Raw genomic sequence first — 26,293 nt, forward strand, 5'->3', positions numbered from 1 at the left:
AAGAGATGTGCTTTTCAAGACGCATGAGACTATAGTTCCTCTTTTCCCCAGGCCTGTAATTTAAATATGACTTACAAACACTTTTCTTACGGAGTACAGTGTACATTCAGTGTGTGCACATGCCTCGATCTGCATGAGTCAGTCTGTGCACGCATAAATAAATATCAGTGCATGTATCAGTGCATTTGCATGCCTCAGCATGTATGTGCATGTACATTTTTGAATGTACCATTATGATGAGGGTCATGTCTATTTCCCAGTAATAGTGAATCCAGTCTGTATCCTGCCCACTACTGGAGGTACCTTGCCTGATGAACATTCGGTCCCATCCAAGGGGGGCCCTTTCTTCGTTTTGCAGAAGTAAGGGTTATCTGGATGGCTGCACCACAGCTGCTTGCAAGGGTCAAAGGTTCTGAACTGTGAAGCAAACAAGAGCCCTTCTGTTATTGTAATGGGTAGATAGTCTAACCGCCTCATCCACTCCCAACCCTGAAATTATGAGCAATTAAGAGAGAGAGCAGGTAGAGTCAAGAACTCTGAACCGTTCCCATTGCAGAGATTCAGACCCCAGGAAGGCAGAAGCAACTTCATGAAATTAGTTTTGAAGTGAAGCTGAGAGTGCCTCTTGTTTCAAACAACTGTTTTCAACCCACTTGGACCCCTTCCCTCTCCTACAGTCTGAATGTGGACAATCCTAGCTCCTTCGTTTTGAAGTCGCTTTTCTAACCCCCAGTCCAGAAATTTGTTGCAGCTCTTCCATCGGGCCAACAGAAGATGCAATCATCCTCCAGGGTGCTCTCACTTCTGATCCAATCTGGTGAACGGGAGGGAACAGAAAAGACTGGAGCCAGTCCCTCCACCCTAATCCTCTTGGAGGCTAAATAAGCCTAATAAACCACGCCAGACAATGACCAGAGACATCGCAAGATGCTACCAAACCCAGGGCTACTTCACACTTGGCCCACAGAACCAAGATGTTGTACTATGCAACACCCCCCCCCCACTGCCTCCTTAGTGCACTCTGTCACTGAGTGGGACTTCCTTTCCTTCTACAGCCAGAGAACGGGAAAAAATCCAGACCCTATTAATAGGAGCAATACTCACAGCTGTGCATGTTTTGTAACCCACACCGAAGTCAAAGCGGCACTGTTCATCCATAGAGTAATTGATTCCCGGGAGCTCTGGTAACTTGGGCCATTCATGCTCAAAGGGATCGTCTAGCAGGCAGTCATAGGAACTGCAATGACATCAGGCCAAGACAAAGTTGCATTGAATGTTGCAAAATCTACTCTTTCCCCACACCTTTCTTCTTTATTGTTTTGTGATTTTACCTATCTATTCCCCTGACCTCCCGTATTAAGACATCTTTACTTTCTTGACCCTCCCCCACAACCCTTACAATAGGCACCACCACCATGTGCATTTTTCCATCAGCTAGGAGAGGATGATGCATGGCCTCCACCAAAGCCACTTCACAGGCTGGGAGCAGCACCCTCCGAGAAAAAATTTGTCTCTGCTACAACAGCTCTGGCGGTGTCCATCATCACTCGCTGACAACTCCTCCCTTCGGGTGAAGAACCGGCAAGTTCACTACCAGGTGCCTAACTGTCACCGTCTAGGAAAAACTCTACGTTAGCAATAGGTGCTGTAGTCACAACACATGCAAGGTGGTCAGAAGATTCCAGTCCAGGATTTATTGCTACTTCTCCTTCCCAAAATAAAAAGGTTGAAATGAAACCAAATCCTGGCTAGATTCAGCTGGTTATAAAGCTGTCCCTCCTGTAATTCTTTTTAAATTTTACTTCAAACAAATGCCCAACTTACTGGGGTGTTACACTTTCTGCAAGATGCAAAACACTGGCCAGTCTAAAGGCTAGGCAGGGGCATTGCAGGTAGAAACATGTGAACTGCTCAACTCAAGCTGCAAAATTACTTAACATCAGCTTTGATGTGTCCTCAAAATAGCAATGATTCACTTGAATTTTGTGTGAGAGTGTGTGTGTGAGAGAGACTGTGTGTGTGTGTGTGTGTACATAAATTTTTGTGAACCTCAGCTTCAGCGATATCTGCATCTTTTTTCAGGCTACTATTTGCACAGTCCGTTGAGTAAGAACCTGATTTGTTAAGGCAAGTCACGGGAGGAGGTCACATATTTTTCTACTGTGTTTCTGAATGGCTAGACTTATCCCAGGTGATCAGAAGTGTCAGTTCAGCAAAAGTCACTTTCACATAAACATTTTTCAATGAAGATATGAACATGATCTTTGGAGAGACCCAGGGGCTCTCCCTCCAGTACGTTTTTTCATGTATTGAGTATGGTATGTTCTGAGCCTATTCAGCAATGATCATCAGTCCATAGCACAAAATTAACAGATCAATAAATGCAAAATAAATGCAATTCATTATATAACTAAAAGAAGGGGAGAATTAACAGGGAAGCTAAAATAAGCACTATCTTTCAAGGTCGGGGTTCAGAGACCAGAGTTAAGGCCCTAAGAGAAAGTTTATATTGTGTCTGCTGCACAAGATTCTTTTTGGTTTTGCTTTCCTTATTCAAATGTATCTTTGCAATAAGAATGCTTCCACTCTCATTCTTCCATGTCTACGCTAGTTCATACAAATACATGCAATCATTCATTTGTACAATAAAAACATCGACTAGCTAGTCTAAATCATAGTTGTTGAAATTGACCTACTGTATGTATCGGTTCAACTCCTGCTTGCTGCATCGGGACCAATGGTAACGGTGGAATGCAGCTTGCACTAGTGGTGCCATAATGCTCCCCATGCTGGTCTCATCTGCACACCGGTTCCCCTGGCCATCATGTTCCATACCTAACCTGTTAAAAAAGCTGGTGAGTTGTGTTCCAAAGGGACATGCCAGATAGACAGTTATCAGTAGCATTTTGGATAAGGACATTTCCTGTAAAAGCCTCTATTTAACTGGATGAGGAAGGAGGCATATTCACTGCATCTCTTCCACTGGTTGAACCAATAGTTGCGACTTTTCCAGCATTCCATGCGATTCCTGCACCAGTAAGAGTGCTGGTCTGCACAGAGACAGAGCAGGAATAAAATGCAAGGAACTGAACTTACCAGCTATGGCTATTAGAACTAAGAGCCGGCCTCTAGGATATGGCTCAGGCTCAACTCAGGGGCATAAGAAAAGTCTTTGTCCAAGACAGGAACTTATAGAAGAGGCTTCTAAATTTTTCACAGCTGAGATCCTGAGTAGTGATGTACTAGAAATTCAAGGATTGCAGACACTACAGGTCCTAGCAGATAATGCTCCATTTTGATCCTAACAGTCCCTTCTGAGTTAAATAAGGAGTCTTTTTTGATGGAACATGTACTGTCTGCCTGCTGCACACCAATTTTAAACGTGGGCACAGGCACAGACCTTGTTGCAGAACTTTATTGGTCACATTTGGCCTGTGGGCTTCAGTTTGGGCATTTTTTCTTTAGAGGAACTTCAGAATGCTGACTTGAGAAAAACTCAAATAACTGAAAACCAGAAAATGCAAAGTTAAGATTGCCCATGAAACTTAACACATTGACTGCAGCTGGAGTGTATGTAAACAATTCCCATTGGCTACTGCCATGTCCAGGGGAACAGAGGGTAAGTGGCACGGATATTCTTTTTTTTTTTTTTTTAATTTTATTCTCTAATAGTGCTAGATGGAATCCCGTGAGAGACACTGAATGGATATATAAAAGGAGGTGAAGAGATTGTACATTTCTGGGGTTGATAAAGTAAAGATATGTGTGTTAACAGGGCACACTGGCGCATTGCTGAAAGACTGCATTTCCTGGTTTTCAGAAGTTTTGAGTTTTGCTCAAATTAGCATTCTGCAAGATGACATACCACCAAGCAACCTTAACTCTGCATTAATGTAGGTTGGGTTTTTTTTGCCACTGAATACATATACATACTCCCATTAGCATTGCTGAGGAGAACAGAATAACAGAAACGAGATGGAAGAGGTCTATTCATATCAAGATCGCTCACTACAATATTATTTTCAGAATGTTTGTCCAGTCTAGTTTGAAATTATTCAAGCAATAGGGCTTTCTATCACTTTGTTCAGAGCCTACTGTTTCTCACTTTTGGAAATATTTCCTTCTGTACACACCAAATATTGCTATTCTTGATTCCATCCCATTATTCCCTCTTACAGCCCCTTGAATCACTCTGTTCCCGACTGAGAGGCTGTTGTACTCACAGGAGAAGCAGGCAGACAACCTGGGGGCACTTGTACATACCAGAATGTGTCTGGTAATTAAAGGACTTTGGAGGTTATAGTTTATATCTATACATGAGTAGTAGGTGAAATTTTATGTTTCTGCCCACTTTACGGCACCTCCACCTACAATTCACGTTTAGAAACAAAACACAACATCCAAAGACATTCAATTTCCAGATTCATTCTGGTACCAAGGTGACAGATTCTAAGATGTGCAGATATGTAGACTGTAAACTCTAAGGCAGAGATTGCCTTTGAGTTGCTCACTAGACTTACTATACTACAAAGAGATTTATTCACTCCTGTATTTGCCCGTTTTAGCAGCCATGTCAGTAACTTGGAGGGCCATTATTTCATCACATCACAATTTCTCATACGTCAGCAAGTCCACTGCATACAGCAATGCTGAGCCTGGGGGACTAAACACCCTGCTGAACTACCATGCAACGATGAAGAAAAAAAAAGATAAAATGTCCAACTGTCTCTTCCAATGACTTACACATGGCCGGTCTCGTGGGCAACCACGAATGCTGAGGAGAATCCATCTTCGTGGTTGAGAGTACAACTGCGTAGAGGGTGGCACATACCAGTGACGGGAGCATAACCTGGAGCAAGACAGAAGACAAAGCAAGAGAAAGGAGGTGGGTGGTTCATGAGAAGGGAAAAACCACAAGCTAGAGCCATTCCAAATGTATTTCATGCCCAGCTCCCTGCTGAGGGACACGGAATCCACAGCTGCCTGGGAATATAAATGAAGCCTATCAGATGTTCCACCAGCTCATATCTCATGGAGGGAAACGGGCTTGGAGGGTATTAGAATTACACACTGTTTGAACATTGCCTTGCCACCTGCAATAACTGTGTTGCATTCATTCCTGGCTCATTCTCACACTAAGGGAACAGCAAATATTGTCCATATCTTAAACAAATGCACCAGCAACTGCTATAATCCAATGGCCACCTGTTCAGATGGATTGAAAACATATTTGACAGCCTCCTCGCCCCTTTCTGCACCTATTCGCATCTCTGACTGCACATCTGACTTGCCAGCTCCTTCTCAGATTAATCTCATAGTAGTTTCCTCTGTAATTTTCCTCAGAAGCTTGTTGCACTAGGTGGCAGAAGGGATTGCTCATGGGTTACAGAGTCTTTCACCCTGAGATTGCTGTTTCGACTCTGGTCCAATCCACAGTCCCGAAAACTGTAATCATCTGATGGCTGTTTGATAGCGTATGTCAGTGGCTCTCAACCTTTGCAAACTACTGTACCCCTTCCAGGAGTCTGATTTGTCAAGTTTCACCTCACTTAAAAACGACTTGCTTACAAAATCAGACATAAAAATACAAAAGGGTCACAGCACACTGTTACTGAAAAATGGTGTACTTTCTCATTTTTACCATATAATTATAAAATAAATCAGTTGGAATATAAATATTGTACTTACATTTCGGTGTATAGTATATAGAGCAGTATAAACAAGTCATTTAGTTTGTACTGACTTCACTAGTGCATTTTATGTAGCCTATTGTAAAACTAGGCAAATATCTAGATGAGTTGATATACCCCCTAGAGGACCTCTGCATACCCCCAGGAGTATGTGTAGCCCTGGTTGAGAACTACTGGCCTATGTGAAACGGACTGGCAGTCTCAGCCCAGTTTATAATAGAGAGGTGGACACCAACTGACAATCTCATCAGACAAAAACTTAATCAGCCTGGAAGCCAATCTACCTTCACAGTTTTCCAGGTCAAGGAGATGGGTGGTGTGGAGCAGCCTGTACGCTGCAGCTGTCAGCGCAATGGATATACAAGGGATAGTCTCTGTGGCAACTTTCATCAGCACTAAATAAAAAAAAAAATCCCTCTGAACCTGGAATGCTCCCTGGCATTTCAGGCTCTTTTGGGGCAATGAGCAAATGGAGAGAACTGATCAAGGATGTGCGGGAAGTTCTCCCCCGTCCCTCTCACAAGTTGATTTAATTTGCACTAGTTATTCAGCAGTGAGTGATAGTATCTGGAGCAGCGCCACAGCAGGCAAAACTAAGAGGGCAACGTGTCAGGTAGGTGACAAGAGGGGAAAACAAACACTACCAAGAAAGAAACCTAAGCCAAGGAGTTGACCAAATACCTCAACTGGTGAGTACCCACTGGGACATGGACATGGTTTCTAGTGAGGTCATCTTGGTTGCCTGTGCCAAGAACAGGCTAATATTACACTTACATACCCAAACATTCCTAATATTTTCCATTCCATAATGGTAATGCATCTTGACTAACCAGACTGCATGTGCAGAATGGCACCACTGTTCAATTTAACCCCATCTCCTCCTACAGGCAGCAGACGAATGTACAGATTCTATGTCAATATTGACAGGTTTCAGAGTAACAGCCGTGTTAGTCTGTATTCGCAAAAAGAAAAGGAGTACTTGTGGCACCAAGTACTCCTTTTCTTTTTATGTCAATATTGGTGGCTGCCACCTTCTGCGCCACGGGCCATGAGCACCCAATGCAGCTGATGGTTCTCATTGCTCTGAAGAAATTCGATATAAAACATGCCATAGAAAAAGCACCCCAGCCAGGGCAGCAGTTCCTTTGGAGGGTGAATTTGGGGGCTAATGAAAGGGAATGGATGAGAGGTAAGCATAATGTGTACTAATGTGCAAGGTTACACAAGCAGCCTTGTCAATGCACCTCTGTGCTAAGCTGCAACACCCCTGAACTCTCCTATAGCTGTGTGAATGCTGCACTTCCATCCTGACCTGCAGATCTCTACTATACACATCCCGGTGCTCTCCAGACCAGAGATTACAAAAATGCAGAATTATGTGGCTCATAGGACGTGGACAAATGTTCACAAGGAACTGAGATAGGATCAGAGAGCAGGGAAGGATATGCATCTACCCAGTACACTATCCTTCGATCAAGTCATGTGCAGTGGGTCAGCTGTGCATGGCGTAGCAGATTCAGTGATGTCCCATTTTTCAATCTTGTGGGGAAGGGTGGTTTCATACTTCATTTCTGCCAAATTCAAATTCAAGCTTTGCCACCTTCTCGAATGAACTCTGAAATATATGGCTTTTAAAAGACCCTTTTTGGGATCCAGGGAAAGGCAGCTAATGAAGGAAAGGCTTATAAGTTCTACAGAGGTTTAGTAAAAGTGGGGCCAGATCATGCTGTGCCACTTTGTCATCAGGGATTTTTGGATAGTAAAGATATTAAAGGAAGTCTAAATGAATTATTTATGGAGCTGAGCTGCTACTAATCAGCAGGAGATGGGAGTTTGGTGACCATATTCTCACAAACACCCATGTTCTCTGGGATAATTAGGATAAAAGAGAGGATAATTAGAACTGTAAGAATAGTTCAGGTGGAAATCTGAACCCATCAGAATCAATCCCATTCACATGTGACAAAGGAACTCAAACATATGAAAGTCTGGGTTCAACACCCTTGGCATAACGTCATAGCCTGATGCTGCTTGCCTCACAGTGATCTGTCAGCACAGAAGAGTCTGCATTCCAGAGGATGGGCACAGGGAAAGTCTCTGTGCATGGGCAAGCAGTCAGCTAAGAACCCCCCTGAACTCTGGGAGCCTGTCCCTATGTCTGCTTTCCATGCCGCTGCCCATCTCATTCCCACGCTCTGGAAACTGATTCTTGGTCTATCCTGAAAAGTTGGCATTTTAAAGCACATGAGCTTGCTGCAGTGGCACTGAAAAGTCCGGAAATGTGCACAGACACACTGTCAAAACTCTCAGTGCCAGATTTAATACTGTGATCTCTAAGTTACTGTAGCTTCCATGTTTAGTCATTTTGGCCCAAATTTGTTCCCACTAAAATCAATCAATGATCAGTGCTAGCAAATAAATCAATGCAGCTGACCTTAACAGGAGTGGCGCTGTGCTCTAACGACTGTTTCAGCCTGACAGACTCCCTCCCCCCTGGCTGGAATCCCTATTTTGAACATTGACACTATGCTGCCGTTTTTCCAGGAAGCTTGTGACTGCAGTGACTTCTCTGTACTATGTATCTTCCAGGCCATTTGTTCCCCAGAAACCCAGTAGTGGTAGAACAACCAATATTAATTACTCTGGAACAAGGTGGAGTGGGAAGGATGTGAGTGGAACTGAATCTAATTCATAAACAATGGATGAGTGGATCGGCACTTTGTACAGCTGGCCAAGGATGATAAAATACCGCAAAAGTGAACAGTTTCCTGAGGACTCCTCCCAAATGAAGGTCCGGAAGACATTAGTAGTTGACTCCATGGCCACCCTGATAGGACTGAATGCCTGCAGTAAAGGCAGTTGTTAAGAAAAAAGGAGTTCAATTAAATCGTTGTGTAATTCTTTACACTTGTGCTCTCTGTCTGTGTGTTTACCTCATGCTACAAGGAGTTTCCAAGACCAGCAGCTATGTTCCAGTGTTCCCATAGTAATGGTCCGTCACAAGTAAGGTAGTCAACTGGGCATACACGGAACTGGACAAGACATGACTTCTAGGCTCCTACAGAGACAATGGATTGGGGTTCCAGCCATGAGAGTCATGTTTGTAAATAGGGATCTTAAGGAGGTAAATAAACAGGGCCCTTCCAGGGACCTTCTGGAAATGCAGACTGAGAGAGTCATAGAAGCTACATATTTGGGGCAAGGGCAACGGTGTAATACACCTCTAGGTGCTCCGTGGTTGGTATCCTAGCAGCCGCCACTGCTAAACAGGGATTTGGGACAGGGAAAAAAGAAGCCTCCCTGAAATAGTCTGAAGGAGGCAGCTCAAAGACTGAGCCACATGGAGCCCAGAAGAGACTAGGGAAGAGGAGAGGAGGGAGGAACGACAAGAGACCATGTTGTCTTATTGGGCTGTGCTGGGTCAGATACAGCCAGTTATGACCATACTGCTGGGCACACTAGCATTACTGCAATACAATCCCCAGGCCATTAAAGAGAAATCAAATAGTGGAAGATGGGGAGCAGGACAGGAGCTACTGGGGTTTTGACTGGTACAAACAACACAAACACACTTCAGGAGGACAACAAGGGGGCATATAGCTAGCAAGTATGCAGCAGTCTCCCAAACAGCTGATTCCTAATCATTCCTTAAGGAGAGTTCAATAATGGTACAAATAGGCACCAGTCAATCAAATGACTACTCCTGACTTTCAATCATTCCTATTTATGCGCCCTCAGGGTGCAATGGCCAACTCTGGTAGCTGCCTCTGACTCGAGCTCAATAGTGTGGACCTTCTGAGATGCGTGCGCACACACAGTATGTGCCATGTTATGTGTATGTTTATTGAGAGACTGGATTGAGTACTATTTGGTGAATATGTTATTTGGCAATTTTGTCAGTTTTCAACAAATAATTTTTAATGATATTCAACCAGCTCAGTAACCGGTGAAATACTACTTATCAATTAAATTGTTTGCTAAAAAACCCAGCAATTTTAAGTGACTAATTTGTTTGAATATTTTTTCTGACATTCAGCCAATTGTCCTTAGAAACAGAATGTATATTTTCTATAGAGCCTGCTTACTCTGGAATTTTCAAAGGATCATAAGTTTCTTAAAATACCATTTTTCTTTTTTTTCAAACCAACCCAAGTCAAGTTCTTAAAAATGTAGCCTTCTCTTTGAACAAGTATGGTGAGAATTTTTTAACATGGAAAATCTGCGTTCACCCTCTCCAAACTCACATGGCTAAAGGGACTTTATTCAAACTCAAACTTTCAGACAAAAAAATATTATCTTCAGAAAAAGACCGATGCACAATTTTTGAGAGCTTAACGAAATCATCTGCTCTAGGTGAGGTGGTGGTCAAAATGGCAAGCAAGATGTAACAGGCTGAATCAAGAAAAAGACAGAGAGAAATGCTGAGAGTACAAGAATCCCATTGTATGGGCCACACCTTAAATACTGTGTTCAGTTCTGGCCAAACCTTTTAAATAAATATATAGAAATGGTCCCGAGAGGGTGCAACAAAAATGATTAGACCCATGGAAAGTTTTTCTATTTGAGGAGAGATTGAATAGATTTTGTTTAGAGTCCAATACTGAATGGTATAAGGAAGGTCAATTTACTCTCTCAAAACAGAAGACCACCAATGAAGGACGGTACCCAATGAATTAAAAGGACAATCCATTTGAAAATGATAAAAAAATTACTCAAAAAATACTTAACCTGTGAGCCTCACTGGCAAAAGGTTTTACTGAGGCAAAAAGCACAGTAGGATGCAAAAGATGAGGAGATATTTATATGGATAATAAAAATGTCCTAAGTTATCATAGCTAGCATTACAAAATATTCAGTAACATAAATGTTCGTGTTTCCAAACACTTGCTAACCACTAACTGGATTTAGCAAGAAACTTCCTCCAGCAACTGCCTGTTATCAAATTATTGCCCATTATTGAGGGTTTACTCCTTCCTGTGGCATATCTGGTGCTGATCACTGCAGAGGAAGCTACCAGCTAGATGAACCATTAGTCTAACCCATTATTATAATTCCTATGTTCAGGCAAAGACCAGGCACGGAAAATTTCAAACCAATAGATTAATGTTTTGGAAAATTATGGGCATAGGAAAACAGAATGCTATAATGGACACAGTTTGCAACCTTAACTATAGTGGCTTCACTGTGTACATGCTATAGGGGGAGGGAGGGAATCTTATTTTGTTTCAGTGTAAACATTCATTTTTTTCTTCAGTTTCAATGTGCGCTTGAGTGTGTTTCTGAATATGATCAACTTGATTCCCCTGATTCTGACACCTTGTGGGACAATTTCAAGAATAAGACACTAGCTACTGCCAAGGATGTCTTTGGAATAACAAAGGAAAAACAACCTGACTGGTTCACCGTGTCTGAACATCTGCTGCTCCCACTCATGGAAAAGAAGAAGCAAGATCGCTTAACTTTACTTCAACTCTACTAGGTCCAGAACTCTTACGCTTAAAGAGGCTACGGCTGTGGTCCAGAAAGCCACCAGAGAATGTGCCCAGAAGTATTAGCAAGACCTGTGCAAAAAAATTCAGACCTGCTTAGAAAGAGGGGACATTCGTGGTACCTATGATGGAATCAAAGAGGCACTTGGTTCAATTTGTAAAAAGACTGCAAACCTGAAAGCGAAAGATGGTAACCATCCTGACAGACAGGCAAGAACAACTTGTCTGTTTATCAGGGTTGTGTCCTCAGTACCTTCCTTTACGGCTGTGAAAACTGGATCACATACTCTGAACAGGAGCAGAGATTGAACAGCTTCCACCTTCGCTGTCTCAGAAAAATCCTTGAAGTCACTTGGGACCAACAGATCACTAACTACGAGATCCTTGAGAGAACCGGCCTACGGTCTATGCAGACTATGCTGGACACTCACAGACTTCACTGGCTGGGACATGTGGAACATATGCCTCAAGATCATCTGCCAAAATCTGTGCTCTATGGCCAACTCAAGAACTACTCACGATGCAGAGGAAGGCCAAAACTTTGATATAGCGACAAGGTCAAGCAAGGCCTCAAGAAATTCAGCATTCCCACTGACAACTGGGAGAACCCTGCCCACTGCTCAGTCTACAGAAGCCAGGTCAAGGCTCATGCAGTCATCATGGAGAGCCATAAGAAAGCCCAGCCTGAGGCCTGCAGGCATGCCGGGAAGCAGAGTGTGCTCCAGCCTCCAACTGGTGAATGGATCTGTAGCCACTGTGGGAAGGTGTGCCGTTCATGCAATGCGCTCTTCTCCCACACTACTGTTAAGCACTGTTGACTAACTGACTTTGCCATCTTTCCTTTCATCTCTCAAGATGTTGGATGGCCACATAGTCCACATATTTAGGCTAATTCAGACACCTGTAATTTGTTTTATTGGGTTGGACTTCCCCATGCTATGGTTCTAGTCTCTGAGGTCGGTGGCTCAGTGCTGTTCCCTGAAATTTGAGCCAGCTATGCTGCTGCATTCTGGCACCCATCCGCTCACTCAAAAATACTGTGTGAAGAACTGAATGACTATGGATGTCTACTGCAATTAATCTTTGAATTCACTGGTCCTAGGAAATTAAGAGGAGCTATTCCAATGTGAAATCTGTCAGTTAAGCACACAGATCCTATTGTTTGTTAGTTTGCACTATGTGCTAGACTAAAGCACTCTGCTTTGGAATAGAGTTCTATGGGCTTGGCAGGTTCTGCAGTCTCTTGTGTGGATGAAGAGCAAGGGTGGACCTGTGATCAGCTAAAGACTGATTCTTGGAAGAGCTAACAGAGGCTAGCTCAGGATTCTTTTCCTATTCCTCATCCTTCCCACACATACCAGAATGACTCAAACCAAAAATGAATGTGTTTTTATGCAATGTTCCAGTTACTGATGTGTTTCATTATCTCCATCAAAAATCTCAGACATTGTCACCACAGAGGGAATGAGTAGAAGGAAGTCTGGAACTAGTCCTTTGAAGATGATGGTATTCAAAAAAATGGAACCTGCTAAGACAAAGAAAGGAATTAACCCTCATATGGCCACAGAAACCCTGCCACAGACACTAATTTTTCAAAATGAAAACGAAATGCTGGAAGGCGCTTCATCAAATTCACTGATATCTGAGCTTTTGCGTTCCTATGCACAGTATAAGCTCAGCCTCTAAGGTCAGAGGACCAACAGGAGCACAGGAAGTGCAAGGGAAGAAGGCTTTTTTGGGTTCATGGAATGTTCCCATTCTCAGCTCTATGGTGACCAAGGAACTGGCCCTTTTAAAACCAGGTTTTAAAATATTTTGTGTGCAGAGGTCCTCCCACTGGGCACAATGAGCAAAGCTTAAGTTTTATGCTTTCTTTACATTGTTGTTGTTTTGTTTTGGTTTGGGTTTTTGTGCAGTACCTGGGACATTATTGATAGGTAAGTGTCTAATGCCCAACATAGTCCTAGTTGGGTTTGTGATGACCAGGAGAGCCACATGGTGAACTGACAGCCAGGTGTAAAGATTTCGGATCTCTCGAGACACATAGCAAGACTTATGTGCAGTGCTGGGGAGGAGCTGGTGGTTCTGGTACATGTAGGTACCAATGACAAAGGGAAAGGAAGGAGAGAGATCCTGGAGGGCAAATTTAGGCTACTGGGTAAGAGATTAAAATCCAGGACCTCCATGGTAGCTTTCTCTGAAATGCTTCCAGTTCCATGCACAGGCCAGTTAAACAGGCAGAACTGCAGGGTCTCACTGCATGGATGAAATGACGGAGTACGGGAGGAGAGGTTTCAGTTTTTTTAGGAACTGGAGAACCTTTTGGGAAAGACAGAGTCTTTACAGGAAGGATTGACTCTACCTAAACCAAAATGGAACCAGATTGCTGGCATGTAGAATTAAAAACTTTCTATAGCAGTTGTTAAACTAAGGGTTAGGGGAAAGCTGACAGATGAGGAGGAGCACATGTTTTGTACAGGGACATCCCTTAGGGGAGGATCTATAACAGCGATTATCTATATTCTAGTAAAGAGGAGATGATAGAAGTTGATAAATACAGGTAGGAGCTGAAGAGAAACAGTCAAATGAAAAGAAGTACCATTCAATTACATCACATGAAGGTGGACAACTAAATATCGACAAATTTTATAACTGCTTGTGTACAAATGCTAAGAGTCTAAAATGGGTGAATTTCAGTACCTGGTATTAAATGACGATATTGATATAATAGGCATCACAGAAACTTGGTGGGACCATAATAATCAATGAGACACAGTAATATCAGAGTAAAAAATATACAGGAATGACAAAGTAGGTCATGCTGGTGGAGAAGTGACACTTTTTGTGAAAGAAAACATAGAGTCAAATATCGTACAAATCTTAAATGAATCAAACTGTACTACAGAATCTCTATGCATAGAAATTCCATGCTTGAATAATAAGAGTATAGGAGTAGGAATATACTACCAACCACCTGCCCAGGATGGTGACTCTGACTGTGAAATGCTGAAGGAGATTAAAAGAGGCTATAAAAACAGAAAACTCAGTAATAATGGCAGATTTCAACTCATAGATCAGTAACTGGTTAAAAGACTGGAAACAAAGGGTAGGAATAAAGGTCAGTTTTCAGAATGGAGAAAGATAAATAGCGGGGACCCTCATGTATCAGTACTGGGATCAGTGCTGTTCAAAATATTCATAAATGATCTGGGAAAAAGAGTAAACAGTGGCGTGGCAAAGTTTGCAGATGATATAAAATTACTCAAGATAGTTAAGTCAAAGCACACTGCAAAAAGTTACAAAGGGAACTCACAAAACTGGGTGACTGGGCAAGAAAATGGCAGATGAAATTCAATGGTCATACATGTAAAGTAATGAACATTCAAAAACATAATCCCAACTATACATATAAAATGATGAGGTCTATCTTTCTTGAGTGGTAACAGCTAATTTATTTTGCAGTCATTGTGGATAGTTCTCTGAAAACATCTACTCAATGTACAATGGCAGTAAAAAAACCTAACAAAATGTAAGGAACCATAAGGAAAGGTCAAAATAATAAGACCCCCCTGGGGTGCAATTTTGTCTTTTCTCCATTCCTTTTATTAAGTTCTCATCTTTATAACTTTTTCCAAAACCTTTCTGGACAGTAACCTCAGCCTGTAGGCACACAGACTGTGTCAGCAGGAAACCCCTTCCAATTACTGGCCTTCCCCCAAGCCCAGCAAACTGCACATACATGATTGAGATGAATACAGTACCTTGCATACCTGCAGGACCAAAATCTTGCCTGGTGAGAAATACGGCATGGTCATGGTATTCAGCATGGTCTGGGTCTGAGCGCTGCTGAGAATGGGCCCAGCGGCAGACCTGTTCCAAGCTCCGAGATGGGTTCCCCCGCTCTATCAGGCTGACTGACTGGGGGGGTGAAAAGAAAGGAGGGGGCATTACTGGGTGACAATGAACCTATCCAGAGTTTGGAGGTAGAGGGTATGGAAGATCCCCAGATAGAGTTTCCACAACATTAAAAATGAAAAAATAGCGTTTTAAATTTCATAGATCATAGCTTAAAGCCAGCAAGGACCACAAGATCGTCTAGTCTGACCTCCCTTATGTCAGAGGCCACTAAACACCACCCAGCCCCGCGCTCTAAACCCAAAAGCCAAAATCAGACAGATGAATTACTGCCCTCAAGAGACTAAGCTCTTGTGTCCCACAGGGAGAGAACAGCAGGGGCCAAGGTGCACCGGTGCCCAGTGCCCCTCCGATGGCAGGGAACTGATTGAGATATACCCAGATGACCCCAGCAAGTGACCTGCATCCTGTGCTGCAGAGGAAAGGGAAAAACCCCCAGGTCACTGCCAATCTGATCGGGGGGAACACTCCTTCCCGACTCCATGTATGGCGATCAGTTAGTCCCTGAGCATGTGAGCAAGAATCAGGCAACCAAGCAGAGAGAGAAAATGCTTCGTGCCACCTCAGAGTCCTGGCCCACTCCTCTCCAGCCACGGCCATCTCTGATGCTTCAGAGGAAGGAGACCAAAAAAACCACAAACAGAATATATTTGGGACAAAAAAAAATCCTTCCTTGGCCCCTCCCAGAAATTACAGACATGCAGCACCCCCAGGAATGGAGGCTGTCTGGCACACAGTAAACAGAATAGCAGTATGGGGAGGGCTAATGCTGGACAAAGATCCCAAAGTAAGTGCCTAATCTGATGAAAACCTAGGTAAGATCTTCAAGCATAGCAGAGAGGATCTTGATTGTTAAGTCTTGTTCAGACAACCCATACATAGTAAACTGCACGGAACTCAATGTACTGTAGAAGGATGAAAGGCTGAGTTGGCCCTGTCAGGATTGCAACCTATGGCTTCTAGTTCACCTCTCAATGCTGAGACGTTCTGCTCTTGACTCCCTTGCATCTTCAGTATATCATCATCAATTAGATGCCGGCATTAACACCTTAGCTGAAAGGCCAGACACCCTATCTCCTTCCTCAGATGGAAATGATATTCTATTGTCACCTGCCTGGGGGTGCCTGCCACACTGTGGGCTGCCTCAAGTCTTTGATCACTACCATCAGGATGCATGCAGTTTCTGCTCACCAGGAATATTTCTCTCGTAATCAAATATCTTCCAGGAAATGCTGGTGTTCTGTATCTCCAGCAGCTCATAAAATGTCTATTTGCTCCAGTTCAGCAGTTACCAGACAGAAAAACCCTTCCATCAGTATAGGTTGTGTCTACATTACAGGGTTATGGCAGTACAGCTATGCTGGTAGGGCAGACATACCCTTTGACTCCTTAAAGGTGTTAAGGGTGTTCAAGAGCTCAGAGAAAGCTCTGTATGCCATTTTGCTAGCATCACCACAACACTTTGGGCTTGTGCTGTACATTATAGCACATTTAATGAGAGGATCTCAGTGTTCCACCTCAGCTGACCAGCCCTGTGATTTAAATATTCTAGTAAGTGACAAAATCAGAATTTGAACCCATGATACTTGATTCCCACTCACTGAGAGGCAATGTTGTCCAGTGGACTGAGAAGCAAACTAAGCCTGACTCCAATCCTGGCCCTGACACTGATTCACTGTGTGACCTAGGGCAGTTCACCTAACCTTTCTGTGCTCTGGTTTCTCCATTTGTAAAATAGGAATTCAAATAGTTACCTGATGGACTGTTAGATTAGTTAACACCTGTCCCCTGCTTTGAAGAGGTGAATCATGAGGGCCCCAGTTTGGGAAAGCATTTCATTAAGTGTATATCCATATTCAGGATAGCACTTAAGCCTATGCTTCACTGGAATTCAATGGGACTTGAGCATGTGCATAAATCCTGTCCTGAGTAGCAACATTTTCCTGAATTGGGGCTTATGTAAGTGCTAATTATCACTGCTAGTAGACATTAAACCACACGGTTGCTGTGCACTTAATTCCCTTTTGAAAGGCGACAGGGGAGTATTGTGCCTTGACTCTTACTACATACTACACGCACCCTCCACATTGCTCTTTGTTTTGGTGAAGAGCTCAAAATGAGTGCAGCTATAGCAAAACAAAAACCAAAGGCCACAGAACCAGTCCAAAAAGCTTCTTCTCGCTGCACTGTGGTGTGACAGAAAATCCCTGCAACCAAAAATTAACCTCAGTTAACCAAATAAGATGTTAATTACCGAGAGATTAACCCTCCTGCCCTACCCCTTCCCAAGCCAGCTTAGAGCTGTAGTCAGCAGCAACAGTGGGGGAAGGGTAAGAGCTCTCAATCAAAAACACAGGGGTACTGTAAGGCACAGATGTCCTCACGTCTGCCTTCTATAGAAGGAAAATCTTTGGAGTCTAGGAATTTCAGCAAGTCTCACGTGAAACTGAGAGCGATTCAAGATAGTTTCGTTTCAGTCTGGCAAAGCCACAGCATGTGACAGCTGCTTACAGAGGGAATGGAACTAATATTTCATATTTAAACAGAAATCTATTCGCCTTTCACACTTTAGCAAAAGATCAAAAATAGCTCATCAGAGCAGGAAACTTGCCTTACTGTTTGTAAAGTATTGTGCAAATTTACCGCACTGCACAAGTTATTTTTAACAACACTAATTGTATCTGCATTTAAAGTAAAGCATTTGCTCCTTTGTTTTTCCATCCTAGCAGGTCCTGTGCTGAAGTTACAATGCTGACTGCTGACCTTGTGAGATCCCAATCATTTCTACGGTAACGGATTTTGATACCACAGACATATGCACAGAGGATTAGCTCAAGGAGAAGCTTGGCTGTGAGGAAGAGGATCTCTAATGCAAACACTAATATAGAACTAGAATGAATCCTGAGTCATCTCCCCAAACATATACACCAATCTGAAAGGAGAGGGTGCAGACAGACAGGGAAGTTAACTGAAGGTGTTGTTTTTATAGACATAACCCAGTCTAGAAGCTCATTGCATCCCTCAGCCCAAGCCTGAGCATGCTGTATATTGTGACTGTCCCCTTCCCCTAGATAGCATCTTCTGCTCACTCCACCCCTGTATTTACCTGTCTGTATCCCACCATGATCATTCTGACCAAGACAATGTTAATGTGAACCCCCAAGGACTCGTCGTGGTAAATTTCATCCACCTAAGAAAAAAAACAAAATAGAAAATAAAGTTAAAAATAACCCGACTATTTTTAAAAAAAACTGGCTTTTGAAACGTCCTCATGCCTTCAACAATAGGCAAACCTCTCCAGATCCTATGACAGTTCAGAGGATCTGTTAGCTCTCTTCATGTGACTATTGATCTAAACAGGTGCAGTGGAACACTAAGGGTATGTCTACACTATGAAATTAGGTCAAATTTATAGAAGTTGGTTTTGTAGAAAGCGTTTTTATACAGTCGATTGTATGTGTCCCCACACAAATGCTCTAAGTGCAGTTAGTTGGCGGAGTGCATCCACAGTACCGAGGCAACCGTCAACTTCCGGAGCGTTGCACTGTGGGTAGCTATCCCACAGTTCCCGCAGTCTCCGCCGCCCACTGGAATTCTGGGTAGAAATCCCAATGCCTGATGGGGCAAAAACATTGTCATGGGTGGTTCTAGGTACATATCATCAGGCCCCCCCTTCCGTCCTTCCCTCCGTGAAAGCAATGGCAGACGATTGTTTCGCACCTTTTTTCCTGGGTTACCCGTGCAGATGCCATACCATGGCAAGCATGAAGCCCGCTCAGTTCACAGTCACCATATGTCTCCTGGGTGCTGACAGACGCGGTACTGCATTGCTACACAGCAGCAGCTCATTGCCTTTTGGCAGCAGACAGTGCAGTATGACTGGTAGCCATCGTCGCCATACTCCAAGGTGCTCGTTTAGCCAACCTCGGTGAGGTTGGTCAGGGGCGCCTGGGAAGACATGGGAGTGACTCAGCCAGGTCATTTCCCTTTTAAGTTTCATCTCATGGCGATTCAGTCCTGCCAGCAGTCGTACTGCACCGTCTTCTGCTGAGCACCCAGGAGATGACGATGGCCAGCAGTCGTACTGCACCGTCTGCTGCCAGCAAGATGTATAAAGATAGATGAAGTTGTTCAAAACAAGAAAAAGACCAGATTTGTTTTGTATTCATTTTCTCCCCCATCTCTCCCTCCCTCCGTGAAATCAACGGCCTGCTAAACCCAGGGTTTTGAGTTCTATCCTTGAGGGGGCCATTCTGTTTCTCCTTGATGCAAAGCCACCCCCTTTGTTGATTTTAATTCCCTGTAAGCCAACCCTGTAAGCCATGTTGTCAGTCGCCTCTCCCTCCATCAGAGCAACGGCAAACAATTGTTTCATGCCTTTTTTCAGCGCAGACGCCATAGTACTGGGAACATGGAGCCCGCTCAGATCACTACAGCAATAATGAGCACTATAAACACCATGCGCATTATCCAGCAGGATATGCGGAACCATAACCTGCAAGAAAAGCGAAACCAAGCGAGGAGGAGGTTTCCCCTGCAATGTGCACATCATGGTGTCAATTGGGCAGGTTCATGGCGTGGAACGCCAATTCTGGGCCCGGGAAACAAGCACAGACTGGTGGGACCGCATAGTGTTGCAGGTCTGGGACGATTCCCAGTGGCTGAGAAATTTTCACGTGCGTAAGGGCACTTTCATGGAACTTTGTGACTTGCTTTCCCCTGCCCTGAAGCTCAAGAATACCAAGATGAGAGCAGCCCTCACAGTTGAGAAGCAAGTGGCAATAGCCCTGTGGAAGCTTGCAACACCAGACAGCTACCGGTCAGTCGGGAATCAATTTGGAGTGGGCAAATCTACTGTGGGGGCTGCTGTGATGCAAGTAGCCAATGCAATCACTGAGCTGCTGATATCAAGGGTAGTGACTCTGGGAAATGTGCAGGTCATAGTGGATGGCTTTGCTACAATGGGATTCCCTAACTGTGGTGGGGCAATAGATGGAACCCACATCCCTATCTTGGCACCGGAGCACCAAGGCAGCGAGTACATAAACCGAAAGGGGTACTTTTCAGTGGTGCTGCACGCACTGGTGGATCACAAGGGATGTTTCACCAACATCAACATGGGATGGCCAGGAAAGGTACTTGACACTCGCATCTTCAGGAACTCTGGTCTGTATGAACAGCTGCAGCAATGGACTTACTTTCCAGACCAGAAGATAACCGTTGGGGATGTTGAAATGCCTATAGTTATCCTTGGGGACCCAGCCTACCCCTTAATGCCATGGCTCATGAAGCCATACACAGGCAGCCTGGACAGTAGTCAGGAGCTGTTCAACTACAGGCTGAGTAAGTGCAGAATGGTGGTAGAATGTGCATTTGGGCATTTAAAAGCGCACTGGCGCAGTTTACGGAGTTGTTTAGACTGCAGCGAAACCAATATTCTCATTGCTATTACTGCTTGCTGTGAGCTCCACAATATCTGTGAGAGTAAGGGGAAGACATTTATGGTGGGGTGAGAGGTTGAGGCAAATCGCCTGGCCTCTGATTATGTGCAACCAGACACCAGGGCGGTTAGAAGAGCACAGGAGGGCACGGTGCGCATCAGAGAAGCTTTGAAAACCAGTTTCAGGAATGGCCAGGCTACGGTGTGAAAGTTCTGTTTGTTTCTCCAAGATTGAACCCCCTCTCCCCCGGTTCACTCTACTTTCCATTGAGCTAAGCACCCTCCCCTCCCCCCTTCGATCACCGCTTGCAGAGCCAATAAAGTAATTGTTGCTTCACGTTCATGCATTCTTTATTTATTCATCACACAAATAGGGGGATAACTGCCAAGGTAGCCCGGGAGGGGTAGTGGAGGAAGGAAGCACCGGGTGGGATGGTGGACGAGGGAAGGACAAGGCCACACAGCACTTTAAAAGTTTAAAACTTATTGAATGCCAGCCTTCTGTTGCTTGGACAATCCTCTGGGGTGGAGTGGCTGGGTGGCCGGAGGCCCCCCCACCGCGTTCTTGGGCATCTGGGTGATGAGGCTATGGAACTTGGGGAGGAGGGCGATTGGTTACACAGGAGCTGTAGTGGCGGTCTGTGCTCCTGCTGCCCTTCCTGCAGCTCAGCCATACACTGGAGCATATGAGTTCGATCCTCCAGCAGCCTGAGCATTGACTCCTGCCTTCTTTCAGCAAGCTGACGCCACCTACCATCCTCTCCTCGTGGTCATATTGTGTTTTCCTGCACTCTGAGATTGTGTGCCTCCACATATTTTGCTGTGCTCTGTCAGTGTGGGAGGACCGCATGAGGTCAGAGAACATTTCATCGCGAGTGTGTTTTTTTCGCCTTCTAATCTTCGCTAGCCTCTGGGAAGGAGAAACATATGCAGCTGGTGGAGGGGAAAAAAAGGGAAAGTGGTAGTTAAAAAGACACATTTTATAGAACAATGGGTACACTCTTTCACGGTAAACCTTGCTATTAACATTACAAAGCACATGTGCTTTCATTACAAGGTCGCATTTTGCCTCTTATTGAGGGTCTGCCGGTTTGGTGTGAGAGATCACTCACGCAGGGCCGGGCAACAGAATAGGGCTTGCAGGCAGCCATGGTAAGCCACAGTCTTTTGGCTTCTTTAACCTTCATAACATGTGGGAATGGTTTCAAACAGCAGAGCCCTCATTTCCCATTCGAAGTAGCTGTTGGGTTGGTCATTTAAAATGGGTTGGCAATTTAAAAGGAGGTTTCTGCTGTTCACGTGCAGCAGAAACCCAACTAACCCCCCCCCCCACACACACACACACACACACACACACCCAATTCTCTGGGGTGATGGCTTCGCCCCTCCCCCCACCATGTGGCTAACAGCGGGGAAGATTTCTGTTCAGCCACAGGCAAACAGCCCAGCAGGAACGGCCACCTCTGAATGTCCGCTTACTAAAACCACCCTATTTCAACCAGGTGACCATGAATGATATCACTCTCCTCAGGGTAACACAGAGAGATAAAGAACGGATGTTGTTTGAATGCCAGCAAACACTGGTACCATACACTACAATGCTTTGTTCTGCAATGATTCCCAACTACGTGCTACTGGCCTGGCATGGTAAAGTGTCCTACCATGAAGGACGGAATAAGGCTGCCCTCCCCAGAAACCTTTTGCAAAGGTTTTGGGAGTACATCCAGGAGAGCTTTATGGAGATGTCCCTGGAGGATTTCCACTCCATCCCCAGACATGTTAACAGACTTTTCCAGTAGCTGTACTGGCCACAAATTCCAGGGCAAATTAATAATTAAACATGTTTTCTTTTAAACCATGTATAATATTTACAAAGGTACACTCACCAGAGGTCCCTTCTCCGCCTTCAGAGTCTGGGAGCCCGCCTTGGGTGGGTTCGGGGGGTACTGGGTCCAGGTCCAGGGTGATAAACAGATCCTGGCTGTTGGGGAAACCGGTTTCTCCGCTTCCTTGCTGTGAGCTATCTACAACCTCCTCCTCATCATCATTTCCTCGCCCCCAAAACCCGCTTCCGTGTTGCCTCCCACTCCTTGGACGGAGTCAAAGCACAGGGTTGGGGTAGTGGTGGCTGCATTCCCTAGAATAGCATGCAGCTCATCATAGATGTGGCATGTCCGGGGCTCTGAACCAGAGCGGCCATTTGCCTCTCTGTTTTTTTGGTAGGCTTGCCTGAGCTCCTTAATTTTCATGCGGCACTGCTGCAGGTCCCTGTGATAGCCTCCGTCCTTCATGCCATTGGAGATTTTTTCAAATATTTTGGCATTTCGTCTTTTCAACCAGAGTTCTGCCAGCACACATACGTCTCCCCTTACAGCGATCAGATCCTGTACTTCCCGTTCGGTCCAAGCTGGAGCTCTTCGGCGATTCTGGGACTGCATGGTCTCCTGTGATGATAGGCTCTTCGGGGTAACCTATGCAGGTGAGCTCGCCATGCTGGCCAAAGAGGAAATGAAATTCAAAAGTTCACAGGCCTTTTCCTGTATACCTGGCCAGTGCATCCAAGGTGAGAGTGCTGTCCAGAGCGGTCACAACTGAGCACTCTGGGATAGCTCGCAGAGGCCAATACCGGCGAATTGCGTCCACAGTACCCCAAATTCGACCCAGCAAGGCTGATTTCAGCACTAATCCCCTCGTCGGGGGTGGAGTAAAGAAATCAATTTTAAGAGCCCTTTAAGTCGAAAAAAAGGGCTTCGTCGTGTGGACGGGTGCAGGGTTAAATCGAGATAACGCTGCTAAATTCGACCTAAACTCGTAGTGTAGACCAGGCTTTAGAGGAGACACTGTCGGACAACATCTTTAAAAAGCAGTTTACTATTTTGTCTCTCTTGCAATTGCTTCTTCAAAACTTGAAAATAACACTTACATAACTGCTGATCCCTTTCCAGGTAGGGCTGGTATAAGCAGTATCTCTCTGAAGGTGCAAACCCTATTTCAGTTTGTTAATCTCTTTTATCCCATGGGAGTCTCTGGTCACAGTCAAGAGATTCCCTGCTGAGTGATACCTCAAGGATTTACTCCACCCTTGTATGGTAGAGTAGCATGTTCTTTAATTTCCAGATACTGAACGCAGCAGTGCCAGCTGTACCCCTCTTTCCCCTCACAAGACCACCAGTGTATTAGCTAGATCTTTGTTCCGAGCTCCTCCTGCACCTACATATAAGAGATTGCTATTTGATGTAGTAGTTCTGGTTTGGGGGAAGGACTTATGTAGTATCCCAGCTCTGGGGATGCAGTGCAACAGTTCTTATGAAGCAGGTATTTCTACACATGGCTTTCATTACATCCATTTTAAAACTCTCTTGGGGAATACAATGCAATCATCCTGCACTGTGGTGGTTCCCTCTCCAAAAGGGTCTTGTTGCTAACTGCTTGAAGAAAAAGGCATTGTACTTGATAAGTAGCAAGTGACACTAGCCCTCTACTGGGGGTGTAGTCCCAGAAAGGGGACACCCCAGATCACTCTCAATTGAAGGAGACAAAAGCATGCTGGATGCAGGTCCTTGTCTACACCATGGACCATCAATGGCTATGCAGGGTGTGGAAAGTTTTGCAAATTGCAATTCAACTAGGTGGACATCCATTCAATGCTTTAAAATGTGCGTTATTGCTTTGATACATCACTGCCCAACCCCCAGCCCTCCAAAAGCACTTCACACCCATCCCCCATACCAAAAAAAAACCACCAGGAAAAGCCTCTGATAAAAAGCTTTCAGAGTCTCTCTTCCAGCTATGCTGTTTTGGGTTTTGCTGGAGGAATTGTCTTTCTGCCACTGCCAAGAGATCCTACCAGGGGTTCTTTTTGAGGGGCAGCTGACAGAAATGTCCCAGGGACACCAGAGGATAATACAGAGACAAAGGAAACTTGCTAGATGTGATTCAACTCCCTTCTCTCTCTCACCGCTCCCTTCAGTACACAAGCCCTTTCCTCACCCTCTCAAAGCAGACTGAATTCAATCTGTTCCCACCCACTCTGTGAGGTCTCTCCAGACCACTTCACCTTCTCTCTACTCCCAGCTCTTCGCCCCTCCCTTCCTTTCTCATGTTTGCTATGCATTCATCTTATGAAGTCCTAACTCACATGCCTCTCCGGAGCAGGAAATGGTTAAAATAATCTTCCCTTGCTTCATTTGAAGAAAAACACTGTAAAGCAAAACTGACAGCAGGATGACAAGGGTAGAATATCCTTCTTTTCCGGGGCGCCTATCACATAACCCACATGAAAACGCCTTTCATTTCTGGAACATAGTGGGCTGTTTGTCTCCACACAGGGCAAGAGACAGACTCCCTTCAAAAGATGTAACACCAAATAAATATTTAAACACACACACACACACCTACACATAGTCTGTTTGAACAGTCTCCATAGTGACACTTAAACAAAGTCCCAAAGCCTTGCCTACCCCCACTCCCACTCCTTTCCTCACTCTGATTTTGATATACAAAGTCATACATGGCCGGGTGCAGAATTAGTGTCTTTCTTTTTTTAATAAATGATCCATTTTTAAAAAACAAAATTTCCAAATGATCGGACGCTTTGCTGTCTGATGATATCCCTGTTATCATCAACTGAGTTCAGAACAGCTAGATTTCCCATGGCAAAAGGAGGCCTGCAAGGGTCTTTCCCATCAGCTTCAAAAAAACTTTTCTTCCACATATGTTTAAAAGCAGAAATTCAGGTCTTGTCTACCCTGCTTTTCCTGGAAGACCCTCTGGACATCACATATAACAAGCAGGTGAAACCTGATTGAGCGAGGGGAAGTTATTTTTATTCAGACTGTTTACAATATTTATTTGCAGGTTTTGTTTGTTTGCTTTTTCTGTTAACACCTATTTCATGCATCATGTGCTGTAAGAAGAAGAAAATATCTGTTTCTTGAGATTTAACACCCAGCACCTTACAGTTAAAGTTTTTAATAAAAGTCTTAAAACATAACGGATACCTCCAACAAAAACAGAGAGGAAAAGACTTGACATTCTTTAAATTTCTTAGGTAAATACAAGCGGGGAAAAATAATTTAAAAAATCAGCCAAGATTTCCAAAAGTCAAGAGTGATTTTGGGTATCTCGTTTTTTGGATGCCCAACTTCACGCACATTAAAAGACCCCGCTATTCAGAAAGTGCTGAGCAGTGCCCCTCCCCCTCTCTGATAATCAGGTCCCTGTAAATTGTCTCAGGTTGGGCACCAAAAAATCACTAGTCACTTTTAGAGATCTTGGCCCTCAAACCTTCATTATACATCATGGAGAAAAGGGACAAAGCCAAGGTTTATTCTTTGCAGGTCACCTTTAAGAGAGACAAATCCAAGGTCTGAATTCTTACTGCTATTCCCACTGGTCCTTGCCTTCCATAACTCAAGAAAGGGTTTTCTTGCAGTATTTCACCGAGAGAGAGGATATGGGACAGCTTTAGGGGCACAGGAAATAGGTCACTGCAGTAGAAAGGAGCACTAACATGTGCAGGTACTCTTTGTGCCTAGTTATCTCATGAAATAATCTCTGCGTGATAGAATGTGTCAATTTATTATCTGGCCCAACAAAAATTATCATGAAGCTCGAATCTTACAGACCTCACAGGGCTGAGTCTGAAATTTTTTTTTAAAACCTTGCTACTGCTATTCTCCTCAATAGCCTACTCTGTCCTTTCTTTTGGAAGCTATTGGAGAGTCCTACAGTAAACAGCTGCCCAGAATAAAATTTTA

At 44.3% G+C, this 26,293-nt stretch overlaps 1 protein-coding gene across 1 annotated transcript in view; it reads right to left on the bottom strand.

Moving 5' to 3' along the window:
- ADAMTS14 (ADAM metallopeptidase with thrombospondin type 1 motif 14) overlaps positions 1 to 26,293 on the bottom strand; it is a 99,656-nt gene that overhangs the window by 23,989 nt on the left and 49,374 nt on the right. Inside the window, exons 5-10 of the mRNA XM_074958940.1 lie at positions 18,201 to 18,284; positions 14,941 to 15,097; positions 4,744 to 4,849; positions 2,697 to 2,840; positions 1,105 to 1,237; positions 304 to 417 (exon numbers count right to left, since the gene is read on the bottom strand). Of these exons, the coding sequence (XP_074815041.1) occupies positions 304 to 417; positions 1,105 to 1,237; positions 2,697 to 2,840; positions 4,744 to 4,849; positions 14,941 to 15,097; positions 18,201 to 18,284 (738 nt within the window). The remainder of the gene's footprint in view (positions 1 to 303; positions 418 to 1,104; positions 1,238 to 2,696; positions 2,841 to 4,743; positions 4,850 to 14,940; positions 15,098 to 18,200; positions 18,285 to 26,293) is intronic.

This window comes from Natator depressus, chromosome 7 (assembly GCF_965152275.1).
Source record: "Natator depressus isolate rNatDep1 chromosome 7, rNatDep2.hap1, whole genome shotgun sequence".
In the NCBI taxonomy this organism is placed as follows: domain Eukaryota; kingdom Metazoa; phylum Chordata; order Testudines; family Cheloniidae; genus Natator; species Natator depressus.